Source organism: Otolemur garnettii, unplaced genomic scaffold (genome assembly GCF_000181295.1).
Source record: "Otolemur garnettii isolate 467f Iridium unplaced genomic scaffold, OtoGar3 scaffold00088, whole genome shotgun sequence".
Classification (NCBI taxonomy): domain Eukaryota; kingdom Metazoa; phylum Chordata; class Mammalia; order Primates; family Galagidae; genus Otolemur; species Otolemur garnettii.
The window spans coordinates 1,648,766-1,663,276 of NW_003852483.1; the positions used below are offsets into that span (position 1 = coordinate 1,648,766).

General features: G+C 47.5%; 1 protein-coding gene across 4 annotated transcripts in view; it reads right to left on the reverse strand.

The window, feature by feature from the left end:
* Positions 1-14,511, reverse strand: part of SYK (spleen associated tyrosine kinase) — an 86,083-nt gene that overhangs the window by 42,059 nt on the left and 29,513 nt on the right. For all 4 annotated transcript variants that reach the window (XM_023516265.1, XM_012808385.2, XM_023516264.1 and 1 more), the window contains one exon: positions 1,460-1,913. In XM_023516265.1, the coding sequence (XP_023372033.1) occupies positions 1,460-1,873 (414 nt within the window). In that variant the 5' untranslated portion in view covers positions 1,874-1,913. The remainder of the gene's footprint in view (positions 1-1,459; positions 1,914-14,511) is intronic.

The window sequence follows — 14,511 nt, forward strand, 5'->3', positions numbered from 1 at the left end:
GTTCTCAATCCCCTCTGCTCTAAGTCAGTAAAGGCAAAACTTCTTCAAGAGAGAGGCAAAGACCTGCTCAATTATCCTTGCTTATGGACAGAAATAAGTATCATTATGATACTTAAGATGGAGAAAGACAGCCATAATTATAAATAGTCCTGCTTATAAAAAAAAAAAAAAGGCTCGGCGCTGTGGAGCTGCTCTTGTGTGACACTCTGAAAAGGCAAAACTGCAGAGACAGAAAGCAGGATCATTATGATACTTAAGATGGAGAAAGACAGCCATAATTATAAATAGTCCAAAAAAAAAAAAAAAAAAAAAGGCTCGGCGCTGTGGAGCTGCTCTTGTGTGACACTCTGAAAAGGCAAAACTGCAGAGACAGAAAGCAGGTGAGTGCCTCCCAGGGCAGGGGAAGGCTCAAGCAAGGATGCTAGATAGGGCGATGGAGCTCCCCTCTGTCTGTGCCGTAGTGGGTGGGGAGGGTGTTCCGAGATGCCATGCTTTTGTCAAAAACCATAGAACTGTATGCCTGAAAAGGATGAACTGACCGTGTGCAAATTATAACTCAATAGATCTGATTTAAAGGATAAAAGGATGGTCTAAGACATCTCCAGTACACGCTCATGAAAAATACCAGGCACACAGCATTGCAGTATCTGTCTACAAGGATGAACTTAATTTAATACAGAACATATTAAAGTAATAAAAGGAGCATATAATCCTCAAAAAGTCAATACTATCATAAATCTTATGCATCGAGTAACATAGCAAAATGCATACAGCACGTGTCTAGGAAACACAATACAGCTGAACACCAAGTCCAAGAGCATGAATCAATCAAATGTGCAGCTCCCCGCACCCAGGGCTGCTAAGAACATGGCAGGAATATAAAGCATCATAACCCCTGCAAACTTTCTGGATGGCACCTTGTCAATATATCCAAGTTACCCAAGCTTTGCTGCGGCAAACCCAACCCTTTCAAAGTTTATTGTATAGATGTTGCAGACAAGCCGCACATAAGATGGGCCAAAAGCAACATGACCAGCATTATCTCTGAACATCAGAAGTATCCAACAATAGGTACTAGTTCAATAATTATGGTGTATAGTGCAACACCAGATAGCCTATCATGTGCCACCTGGTGTTGTACTACAAGTAAAATCAAGTGCCTATCAGTGTGTATAGTGTGACTGTTAGGTAAATAAAAACCAGGGCCTCCCTGAAAGGGCCCACCACGCACGGAGTGGTTCCCTGCAGTGGAGAAACCCAAACTGCTGACATGACCGGGCCCACTCTCTCCATTGTGATAGTGAAAGGGGAAAGACTGTCCTTTTAAAGCAAGGCATTTGGCAAAGCTGATGCGTAAAGATCACTGGTCTGTGCTTATTTGGACATAGAGTGCTTCCAGCGACTGGGCAGTTGTGTGGATCACAGAGCCCAGGGGGCAGGCCCAGTCACGGACGCTCACCTGCAGGTTCCAGGTCTGCTTCACGTATTCCCTGATGAGGTTTTCCTTCAGGTCCTCAAAGGGCCCGGTCTTGGGCTGCACGCCGGGGGGCCGGTTGAAGGGCTTCTTGAGGAGGCAGACAAGGCCGTCGGACTCCTGGGAGTGGTAGTGGCAGAGGTCAGCTGGACTGGCATGGGTCCTGCCACCGGCAATGGCATAGGTGCCGTTCAGCTCCCGCTCGATGGTGTAGTGGTGTGCCTTCCTCCCGTGGGCCACAGATAGGGCGAAGCCGCCCAGGTAGTTGCGGCTCTGGCGCAGCAGGTAGAGCCCATCGCTCATGCCCCCCTGGACCAGGTAGTCTTCTGCCTCCTCCCGGGTGATGTTGCCAAAAAAGAAGGGCAGGTGGTTGGCGCTGTCGGCTGTGCCACTGGCCATGCTTCAGGGTGAGAGGGCACACACCTGAGCAGTTGTCCACCTGGAGCAAGACAAAGAGAAAACTGCAGTGAGGGACCGAGCAGCAGGGAATGTTGGCTAAAACCACCTGAACACTTGCAAACTGGAGGCAGATCCTTCCAGCACAGAAGCTGCTCCTTTTATGGATTTCCCCGCACATGGTTGCCTTTGTATTATATTTGTATTAATTTGTATTATATTATTATAGTTTCCAAACACCACAGGTGGCCTCTGTTTAATCTACAAACAGCATTTGATGAAAGTGACCAATTTAATTCTTTTCTTTGATAAAGAATTCTAAGAAGAAACAGACCCCAAAGAGAGATAAACAGAAGTACCACTATTGCAAAAGAGGACTGTCAAGCTTGCCCTGATGGTCACAGTGACACAAAAGAGGCAGAACCAGTCTGAGCTGGAATCAACTGCTCCTCCTGGAGAAAAGAAATCTCGCTCCTCATCACCGTTGTATTACTAGGGAAGCTGTTACCAGACTTTTCTACCTTAGCTACATGTGACCACTTCGTATAGTCAGACACTGCAGTTGAACCCCAAAGTTGAAGTGAGAGACACATCTGCAGGCCATGCAAAACTGTGACTTGTGGTCACCACATGCCTCCCCATTTTCAGCCTGGGGTGATAAGACACAGCTGCTGCCTGAGACACCGAGAGAAACATCCTCCCAGAGTCCCCTGGCCTGGGCCCGGGGTGGGCACTCTGTCCTCTCTCTGCCCCCTCCAGATCACTTCCTGGGCGGACACTATTTCCCATCTGCCGGCTAGTACGGGGGAGTGCAGGTTCCACAGCCAGCAAGGACGTCTGACACAGAAGAGACACTTCTTGAATTACACTAACACACATTTCAGGAGAGAAAATAAAGGGAGTCAATGAATTTCCAACCTGGAGAGTATTTCCTCTGTCATGACTGTAAATGAGGATACGTACTGCCGGTCCCAACAGTATCCAAAGAGGTGAACGTTTTAAAGGGATTTGTTATCAATGGATAATTATCTAGATGACTCCATCCACTCATCTTGATAGAAAAGTGCACCCCCCTTCATCATCTCCTGAAGCCCCCATACCACACATCACACACATACCCACCCAAACGCACACACCAACACACACATGTGCCACCATTATGTTAAACATCCTCTTCTTAATATGAATTGTACACAAGGGGCTGCAAAGCATAAGACTGCCAGCCAATATAGGTAACAGTATTTTCTCTAGGCAATATCCTCAAATCGGCATACCCTAGCTGAGCCCCAAATAATGCATGAGTTTTAATTTGATGGTATAAAATCATTTTCTTCTTCCTTTTTTTTCATTTTTTTTACCTTTACTTTTTTATTGATACATACATACATATACATGTTTTCAGGGTACACATAATATTTTGATACATTCATTATAATGATCGAATCAGGGCAATTGAGATATCCATCACCTTAAACAGAAATATTACTTACCTGAGAGGCTTAATCACTTGATTTAAGATTGTACCCTGAGGCACAAAGTACTCCCCATGTGATTCTGAGAATTCTTCTTGCAACATTTAACTATCAGTGAGTAATTTCTCTTTATCCAACAATTTTCAAAAACTTCATCTCTCAGTAGAGTGTTGTTTTTTTTTAAACACAGATCATATTTGCTCTTGAATCTAAGAATGCTATTAACAAGAATGCTATTAACAGCTTTGTAAAACCAGGGAGTTGAGAGTGACTTTTGGAAGGAATATTTCTCTCCTGATTCTCTTTCTCCTCTTTCTCCTGCTTTGCTGAAGTTGGGCCCCCCATACTCAGGTGTCCCATGTTCAAGGCCCCCTAGACAAGTGCCCCATGAATCTTTGCTCTTGAATCTAAGAATGCTATTAACAAGAATGCTATTAACAGCTTTGTAAAACCAGGGAGTTGAGAGTGACTTTTGGAAGGAATATTTCTCTCCTGATTCTCTTTCTCCTCTTTCTCCTGCTTTGCTGAAGTTGGGCCCCCCATACTCAGGTGTCCCATGTTCAAGGCCCCCTAGACAAGTGCCCCATACGGAGGTCCCCCCAGACTCATGTCTCCCCATACTTAGATCCTTCCATGCTCAGGTGTCCCCCCCATATTCAGCTGCCTGCCATACTCAGATGCCCCCTCCTAGTTGGCTTTCCCCACACTCAGGCGCCCCACCTCCATCTTCCCCTCTCAGAGGGAAGACCTCCCTTTGGCACACTCCACTGGCCTTGGTTCTCTTCTTTCTAACCTCCTCACCTCCAGCTCAGCACTCCTCAAGCTCCCACATGCATGCACATCCTGGGGACCTGAGGGTGTCCCCTTCCCCTGCTGTCCCTCATACCCTCGCCCTAGCCCTCCTCCCCTACTAAGGTGCCAACATGCTCTCTGCTTGGGGGGCCATGCCGGCCCTCCCTGCAGGCCACCTCACACACCACTCCTGCTGTGCACCTGGCCTGATGCACGGCTCCCTCTGTGGGTCCCCAGGTCCCTCCTGTGTGGCTGCAAAGTAGCTGTCTGCACTATAACCTCCAATTCAGATGGCAGTGTTTTTAGAAACAATATTTAAATAAAATGTTAACAATTTAATTATTAAAATTCATTGGTTTGTCACTAATATTTACATTGGTTCTGGGACTGGGGTGAGTCAGATGGAGAAGAGATGGGCTGTGATGGGCCCAGTGGCCTGCAGCCACCCCCTGCATACGCCACGCTCTGCAGGCACACTGCAGACTTGTTCCCAAGGCCTGCATTGTGTCAGCATCACTGTCACCAATTAGCCCTTTTCTGACCTGTGACTTCCTTTGCGGAGCTGACCTGGGTGCATCGTGGTTTGGACAGGAGGGCTGGCCTGCTGCAGGGACAACTTACAGAACACTCTCAGGCTGTCTAACTGGGAGAATAAACAGTGTCTGTGGTGTCCCCACACATGGCTTCTCAGGGCTGGCACCTCCCAGTGCCCACCTGGGGCTCTGCGTTAGTCTTTAATTCCCTCTTCCCTGGGCCACCTTGACAGGAGATGGTCATCTCCATTCCAGTCACCATTCATGGTGGCCCAGACAGCTGTTTCCAGCTCTGCTTTTCAGACAACAGTCTGGCAAAACCAGGAAGCTTTACCTTTCCACTTAGCCTTCATCTTGGCCAAGCTGTGGTGTCTCCGTAGCCCCTCACCCCAACCCAGACAGGCCCTCTGCACGTGCTCCTGCACGCCCTGGCCACAGTGCAAGTTCACAGCTCAAATTCCCCTTCATACTCACTGGGTAATTTTCTCCTCCACAGGGTTGAGAACTTGCTCCAGCCTTTGTTAATTCAACATTCCCACTTTATTTCTCCCCATGTGTGAAACCACTTTATTCAATAGCACAAAGTTGAGAAATGAAAAAGGTCTTTGGTCCCCAGAACCAGGCCCCATGTCCTCCCTGACTCCACCTGTGCCCCTCAGCTGCTGGGCTGTACCTCGGTGCACACCTGCACGGAAGGTTTGCAGCACAGCGAATCTTCAGGTGCCAGGTGCACTCCTCAAACTACTGCAAATCCCTTGTTCCTTTGGGAGGGATGCTTTTTATAACACAGGTTAAATGTGCATCTAGTAGAAGTAATATTTTTGATGTGAAATTCTGTTTTATAAACCTTGGGCTGCACACCTTCCTTCCCTGGTTAACTTTTCTCCCCAGCACATCTCCATATACCACCTTTTAACATATCATGACTTACTGTTGAACTTGAGGATTGTTTCACTCCCTCCACAGAGGGCCAACTCTAGGGGTGAGAGGAGTCTAGCTTTGTTCACTCCCACATCCCCATACCTAGAACACGGGACCCTGTCATTGGTGAACAGACACACATTTCTCTCTACTGAGCTCCTGACCTATATAGGTGCTTACCTTGGATCTGGGGACCAAAGACCTTGGGTGTGCAACAGGCGGTGTGACCTCCATGTGCCCCAAATGGAGCTTTTGACCCCTCACAACTCTTCCCCCGACCCCCAGCACACACAGTCCTCCCTCGATCTCTCCTAATTGAGGAAATGACACCAACTACCACCAGGTGCTCAGGATGAGACCCTAGAAACTTTTAAGAGTTTTTCCTTCACTCATCCCTCATAGCTACTCCACTGAGCCAGAAAAACATGCTTTGTTCCAGAAGCATCAGTTAGTTACGGGCTGGAGCAGTTCCCTTCCCCTAAGAAGCAGGGAGTCCCTGCAGGAGCTCTGACTCTGCCATGGGGCTGGGGAACTTAGGAGTAGGGACAAGCTGGTCTCCAGGATGCTCTCAGCAGTGTTCCTCTAAAACACATTCCCAGGATACCTGTCACATCTCCCTCTGTCCTGCAGCTGCCCCAGATGTTGGAAGCCACCAATATCTCCCAGGTGGAGGAAGGCTTATCTTGCCCTGCCCTTGCACCCTCCACCCTGCAGGCAGAGTGACGCTCACAAGGTGTCTCTCCCTCCATGTCACATCCCAGACCTCCTTGCCTCATCCTGAGCCCCTCCAGCCTCCCCTTGCTCACCATGTCCCACCACCCTGCCCTTCTTCTCACAGATCAGGGCCTTTCTTTCCTGTCCCTCCCGTTGCACTTTCCCCTGGTTCGTTTCATCCTTCTCAGGCCAGTGGTCTCAGCTCAATGTCATCCTCAGAGAGTTGTATCCTGACAATCCATTCTTGGCTGGCTGCCTCTCCTCAGCCCAGTTGCCCCCCACTCATATTTAACCTCACCAAAGTACCTCTTACCGTATGGCATCATCACAAGCCAGCCCTTGCCCCAAATGTAAGCTCCAACGATCTGGAAAGTTTTACCCTCCGGCTCATGCTTCAGGGTTTATCAATGCTCACAAAATCCTGCTCAGTGGAAACATACTGCTTTTTCCTCTTTAGAGTTTCTATACTGAATGTACACTTGACCAGTGACCAGCACAAGGATTGGGACGCTGACCCCGTGCACTATCAAAAATCCACGCATAACTTTTTGACTCCTTGGAGAGTTAACTACCAACAGTATACTGTTGGCAAGAAGCTTTCCTGATGATACATATTATATATGTTACATGTTATACACTGGATTCTTACAAGAAAGTAAGCTAGAGAAAAAAATGTTATTAAGAAAATCATAACAAAGAAGAGATATATTTACAGTACTGGACCATATTTCTTGATGCCATAAGTTTATGAAACCTGTTTGTAGGATGAATCGTCTGTCTGAAATGTTCGCAACTACTGTTGCAGACCTGAATCCACGGTACAGATCAAGCAATTCCGGGTTTTCCTGTAATGTACAACTTTCCTCTGCTTCTTGGGGACACCTCCAGCATCACTAGTGGCACTTCCTATGGGTCCCCTGGTGTTATTCAAGGTTTACGATATTGCACTAAAGCAATGATAAAAAATACTTAAGAACCACAAGAGAATCACTTTGTACTGCGACACTCAATTTACTGGAGAGGAACTGCTGGCATGAAGATGACTGGTGTCACTTGCTGTGTTAAGTGGAGGCCGGCAGCACTTGAGCTCACAATAGCAACAGGAGGTGGCTGGGGGGTGACTATAGCAGCGCAGCACACCCCACGGTTAACTTTACACAGTTGTGGTTTAATGCTGCGTCTCTACATTTGTTTACAACTCTCTCGACTGTAACGGGGCCGTGTGCGCTCTGTAGGAGTTTGTATGCATACGTTTTGATAAGATTTTAACTTTTCATAATAGATTTGTGTGTATTTTATGGTAGTAAATGATAAATGGACTAGTGTCTGCATATATTGTATACATTCATGACATACCTTTTTCTTAACTTTTTAAATATTTCTTGGCTACTCTGTATCTGAGCTTTTCTAAGTTGTCAGACATCTCTAAAAAACTTTTCCAATATGTATATTGGAAAAAAATCCACCTGCACAGTATAAACACGTGATGTTTAAGGGTCAACTATTACAGTTTTTGTAATATAAATGCTAATGTGGCTGTGCGTTCAGGTGGAGGCCCACAGTTTAGAGCCAGAGCCTCCTGAACCCCATCTTGTCTAGCCTTCTGGATGCCCCAGCACTGTGGCTGCCTCAGATGGAGCTTGGCTCTGCATGAGCTCACAGCTTCTGTAGGAAAGGGCACCCACTTCGGCATGTGGTAGAAAATGCTTTCTTTTTTTTTTTTCTTGAGACAGAGCCTCAAGCTGTCCCCCTGGGTAAAGTGCTGTAGCATCACAGCTCACAGCAACCTCCAACTCCTGGGCTCAAGCGAGTCTCCTGCCTCAGCCTCCCAAGTAGCTGGGACCACAGGCGTCCGCTACAACGCCCGACCATTTTTTTTTTTTTTTCCGGTTGCAGCCATCATTGTTGTTTGACAGGCCCTGGCTGAACCTGAACCCGCCACCCCAGGTGTATGTGGCTGGCGCCTCAGCCACCTGAGTCACAGGCGCCAAGCCAGAAAATGCTTTTTTATCTGACCCCTGCTTGTCCTTCTCCCACACTAAGCCATTATCTTGCCACAGGACACACAAAACACAGCCAGTTCTGCTCCCCCAAACCACCAGTTCTGCTCCCCCAAACCACCTGCAAGAGCTTGCTCTCAGCACCCCTTCCTAGCCAGGGCATTCTTCCATGACTGACATCATTCAAGGGCTCTCACAGTCCTGGACACTCAGCCCACACAATTTCATGTTGCCCAAGGCCTTGGTGATGCCACTGCCAACTCCATGGTTGGTGCCCAGTGGTCCCCAAATGTAGCCCTGGGTAGCCTCAGCTGTCCAGTATCCCTGCAGGGCTTTGAGAGAATGAAAATCTTTTTTCACATGTGGTTGAAACCTGTACCCCACCCTCGATTTACATATTCAGACATCTGGGTTTACTCAGCTCCCCTCCCTTGGATATTTCCACCCCTATTGCCATCTGGCACTGTTCACTGCATTAGCTCAGGGTTACTCAACCTTGACACTCTTAACATTTGGGCTGAATCTTTCTCTGCTGCATGTGTATGTGGGGTAGGGTGGGGTGGGACTGTCTTTCCACTACAGGCTGTTTAGCAGTATCCCTGGCTTCACTCACTAGATACCAAAAGTATCCCACTCTCCAGTTGTGACAACTGAGAACTATGTCCAAACACTGCCACGGGTCCCCTGCAGGCAACCTGACTCTACTCTGTTAGTTCTTATGGCCTGACACAAAGTTGATGTGTGCTTTGTACTGCTCGAGGTGTTCACCAATAAATCAGTTGAAAATATATTCCCTTACCTAATTTGCTGACATCGTTGCTGATGAGCAAGGGATGGGAAGGGTCAGGAAGGAATGGAACCCCACGGAGGTAGCGTCCACTGGCCCACAAGGCAACAGAGCCAGAGGCTGTGTCAGGAAGGTTGGCCACCCATCCCAGCTCCTGTATGACTTGGGCACGATGGCACCCCAGCTCCTCATCTGTGAGAGGGGATGACAACAATACCACAACCACTGCAACTAATCGCAGGCATAAGTGGACAGTGTGCAGGGGAGCCCCTGGCAAATGAAACTTCATGGGTGGGAGCTCTAAATAGAGTGGAGAAAGATCAAGTGATGGAAGGATGCAGAGAAGAAAGGCATGGCAGGAGGAAGTATGTGTGAGCATGAGGGAGGGAGCCAGGCAGACACACCCACACCCTCATGAGGATGGCAGGGAGTCAATGGAGGCTTGGACTGAACCAAAGACAAAAATGCTTCCTTGCCTACTTGTGCCAATCAGGGTGCACGTGGTACACTATGAGGCTTAAATGTTCTAGAAAGGAACCAATGTCTCCTACAGGTTTTGGTTCTGCTCCATCCCCGAGGAGCCTGGGGCTGTCGTAGTCAGCTAGCAGCCTCTTGTGCTGCACGGGTCCCGCGTAAGGGGTACTGTATCATTTCGCACTTACTGGCATGTTTCAACTACACTCTTGTAGTCCATTTCCCCATTTATAGGATTAAGGCTGATTGTACAACCCTTGCCATTCAAAATGCAGTTAGCTTGGGCAATATCACTTGCGTAGTTCTAGCTCATCAACAGCAACTTTATAGGTTAAGAGCAACAGCTCCCTGGTTACCATCAAGTGCACAATGTTTCAGAGAATATGTGAGCTAATGAAAAAACTTGTTCCTAGGGGCAGCCTGAGTAGAAAGTTAGATATAGATGCTCACACCTGGGCAAGCAGCTGAAACATCCATGCAGAGCCCACGACTCTGGTGGAAGAAGGTGTCACCCCTGCAGAGGCACAGCCAGTGTGACTGTCAACATGATGAAGAGGCTCTGAGCCCTGCATGCCCACTGGCCCCTGCCCACCCAGGTCCCTGACCTGCCAGGGCTTTATCACTTTCTATTTTTTAATTTGCCTGTGTTCCTCCATACCACTAAAATAACTCCATTGGGTAAATACATTTTACCAGTTTGTTCCCTACTGTCTAGAATAGAGGTGACCCTAGGAAGGGACTGCAGCCCTTGTTGGAAAACTAAAACATACACATGGCAGGCAGATTCCAAGATGGTGCCCAACACCCCTCACCTCTTGCTATTCACACCCCAGCACACTGATTGGCTGACTGCAGGGTGATGATGTGGGATGTCTAGGGCTAGCCTACAGAATTCCTTACAGCTTTCCCATGGGTTTTAGATTACTTACACTGGGGAAGCCAGATGCCATGTTGTAAGGATGCTCAAGCAGCTCTATAGGGAAGCTCATGTAGTAAGGAGCTGAGGCCTCCAGTCAATAGCCAACAATAACTGCCCAGGTATACGAGAAGGCTCTGTAAGCCTTCAGATGAGACTGTAGTCTGGCTGACAGCTGACTACAACATTATGGAGAGCCTAAGCCAGCCCAGCTGGCTAGAGGATTCTCCAACCTCTTTCAAGCCTTCAGATGAGACTGTAGCCTGGCTGACACCTGACTGCAACCTCATGGAGAGCCTGAGCCAGCCTAGCTGGCTCAAATGCCCAAACTGCAGAAATTATAAGAGATAACAAATGATTATTATTGGTTTAAGGCACTAAGTTTGGGGTAATCTGTTATATAGCAGTATATAATATAGCATGTGCAATAGAGTTGGGTAAGAGAAAAAATATAAACATTTGAATAAATTGTTGACAAACAAGGCCACCAAAGGTGGGAGTGAGCAAGTAAGGTTCTGGAGGCTAAGCTTTGACCGAGTCAGAATAAAACATTCTGAGCAGGTGAGGAAAGGTGGGATGGAGGTCAGGAAGAAAGGGGATGGGCTAAGTGTGCCTGGTGTGTGTTCTTAGAAGCTGCTTACCTCAACCTGTTGTCCTTCATCTCCATATCTACCTGTAGAAGACAGTTAGCAAACTAGCTCCCCAATCCTGCAAGGGCCACAGTATCTGAGCCTGGCTCTTACAGATGATGGGAACCTGAATCAAAGGCAGATGCCAAATTTCAGGTTAATGTACTGTCCTGAACATACAATAACTCATAAACCTTCACAGTGTTATTTCTCTCTCTTTCTCTTCTCCCCATTTGTCATTATCACCATTCTTGGCTCTAACCTCTTTCCACCACCTTTTACATGAAACAAAATATAGTCCGTTCTCATTATTCATGGTAGTTAGGCTTTACACCATGAACACTGAATTCACAAGCTCTGAACCATTGCTCCCAGGGAAATATGGGGTTAGGTTCCTACGACCTGCTGGCCAAAAGATTTTTGTCAACCAATCAATGTATACCTTTATTTTATATGTGTTTCTATTTAAAGCAACTTATTTCATAGATATTGTTGGTTTGTTAACATTGAACTCACAGTCAGTAAGGGTATAACTCACACCTGAACAAAGCTGCTCTAACACGTGCATTTAGGATTTTCTCTGTAAAGCACAACAGCACCTTCTTGTGCTTAGTGACACCAGGCAGCACTTCAGTGTTATGCTTGGGGCCATTATGAATGGCAAAATCACAAACCAAAAGCACAGACATGCAAAAACCGCTGCACTAAATAGGCTGACAAAAAAGACACCTGTCTACAATACCACAGCTAAAGCAAGCAGGCAGGGTGTTGCCCTGTCCAGCTCAGTGTACGTGTTGGGCAATTCAAATTTTTCACCACTTTGTGTATCACAGGTGACTGTGGAAATGTTGTGAGAATGGATTTGGGGACTGCCATAGATCTTAGTGAGCAGGTGAACTCATACATATGGAATCCACAAATGACGAGGATTGACCATAAGGAACTTTCCTCCCCTCTCCACTACTTTCCCTGAGAAGACGCAACCTCATTCATGAAGATACACAATTTTGCCTTGGATGTTTTGGAAAAAACCACTTACTTCTATATAAGACTCTGCTTGTACAATATTATACTTGTTCCCTAAATCTGTGTTATTTTCAGCATTTTCCAGCTTGGCATGGAACCAGAAGAATCAGCTTATATCTTTACACTTCTTTCTTATTACCCTACCCGTCCTCACTGTCAAAGGGCCTCACAACCTGAGTCTGAGGTGTCTGCTTTTCTTGAGACCTGCTGAAGCATGGCTCCTGCAGGTGTGCCCAGCCCCTCCCACTTCCTGCCATGAACATTTCCAGCAGTGCTGAACAGCCAGAGATGGATCACCTCCATAGCCCCAGGCCATAAGGGTGCCTCACATATGGTGGACTGAGCTGACAGTGGTAGGAGTAAGTGGTTCTCTGGGAAAACAACATCTGGGGACAATTTCTGACAAATCCATACCATTTAAGGGAACAAAATCAGCAAGATGCAAATTGATAAGGTTTTTTACACTTGAACCACATAGCTACCTCCATGCAAAGTGGCCCTGTTATGACGTGCCTGGGAATTTCCTTTGCAGCTTGAAGCTAAGAAAATTAAGTATCAGAACTTGAGTGAAAGAAAACTTCATGTGTGGGTTAGATTAATTTTCATAAAAAAGAGGAATGAGCCCAGTGAAGGGGAGAATCTATCTTTCTCACTGGTTGGTTAGTTACAGAGAAATAAGCAAGTGCAGGGCAAGGGACCATCACACCCAGCAACAGGTTTTGCCGATGACCACCCTTGACTAGTCTGCAAAGCGTTGGGACCCTGACTTCTCAGCAGGGAAAGAAGTTTTGTTTTGTACAAAAATCTAAACATGTGGACTCAGGCCTGTGGCCTCAACGTGGAGGAACAGAACCCAGGGGTGGGGGCTGAGTCAGCCTCCCGTCCCCCTCCTGGCTTCATTAGCAGATAACACTTGGCCTCCAGGACAGCACCCTCCAGGGCCTGTCCCCAGCTTCCCAAGGCCTGCCTGGGTGTCCTCCTGTCCAGATGCCCGGTCTCTGCAGGCAGCACCCTGCATCATGCCCAGTCTACTGAGCTGTCCCCTCTTTTGCATATGTAGCCAAGCACAGGGGACTTCTTAGATCACAGAGACACACATTCAGAAACAAAAAGCAGAGCTGAGGCTGGGGAGGGTGATTTTTACTAACACTTAGAAATAGAAATGTTGTGATACTGGAAAACACTGTCCAAATCATCAAAGCCAAATTCTTGTGCTCTGCCTTCAGAACGCAAAAGGCCTGAGAATGCATCAGGTAAAAACATACAGACATTTTCAAGCTCCAGAGAGACGTTCGAACACCTCTTTTCTGTGCCCACCTTGACATAATCAACACAAATCACAGATACTACGCTTTTGTGGCAACATAAATGTTAGCTTTCAACATGTTAGGTTACGAACAGGCCAGCAGCCCACCTAAGTGTATTTAATATTAAAATATACATTATTGACTCATCCCATGTGTTGTTGAGCATTTATCACGTCCAAATGAGGGGGGACAGAAAAATAAGCCTCCTTGTCTCCCCAACAACCGGGAGGCGGAAGGGATCCTGGGCTCCACACCTCTTCTCCTCTCTTAATGGCACTGGCCAGAGCCACCTTGTTGGATCCAGCTGCAGCTCACAAATGCCCTCAAGCCCAGAACTTCCTGAGTGTGGGCCTCAGGCCCCTGCCCTGGACTGCCCTCTGGGCAGGAGGATCTGAGCCTGGCTGAGCAAAGCAGGCCCAGAGAAGGTAAGAAAACAAGTGTCAGGATACGGGTGAAAGGCAACTTCATGGTGGGTTGCGGGTTAATTTTCATGAGAAAGAGGAATTACCCCAGCCAGGGGGAGAAGTCTGTATTCTAAACAATTTCCCAGGTGACTCTGAAGCTCTGTAACTTTGAGAATCTCTGCTGTAACCCAGTACTTCCCTGCCCAAGGGTTCCTGCTTCCAGGTGAAGTGAATTGACCACACCCCCAGGAGCAGGGGGTGTTAGCTGGAACTGGGCCACCACTCCCTGTGTCTGTAATCCTCCTCCAGGGGAAGACTTGTGCACGGCATGGCACAGGTGCACTCAGAGGTGGAGAGGGAGCCATTGGTTATTACAGGGAGATCTAGCCTTGGGGAATAATTAAATGAGCACTGAGTCACATTCAAAGTTGTCACTTAGCAAAGGCCCTCATGAGTTGCCTTGGGCAGAAGGGGGCAGGGGCTGGCCCTGAGTAGGTCCAAAGATGTCTCCCCATATCTCAGGGGCCACCTCACCCCTCACTCTCCTCTGGGGAAAAATACAACCAGATTTAGACAAAAGTGAAATTCAGTGAGAATGCCCGAGATTGCTCACTGGTCTTTGTCTGGGTAAACCACACAGGGGTGAGAGCAGGGCAGCAGAGTCAC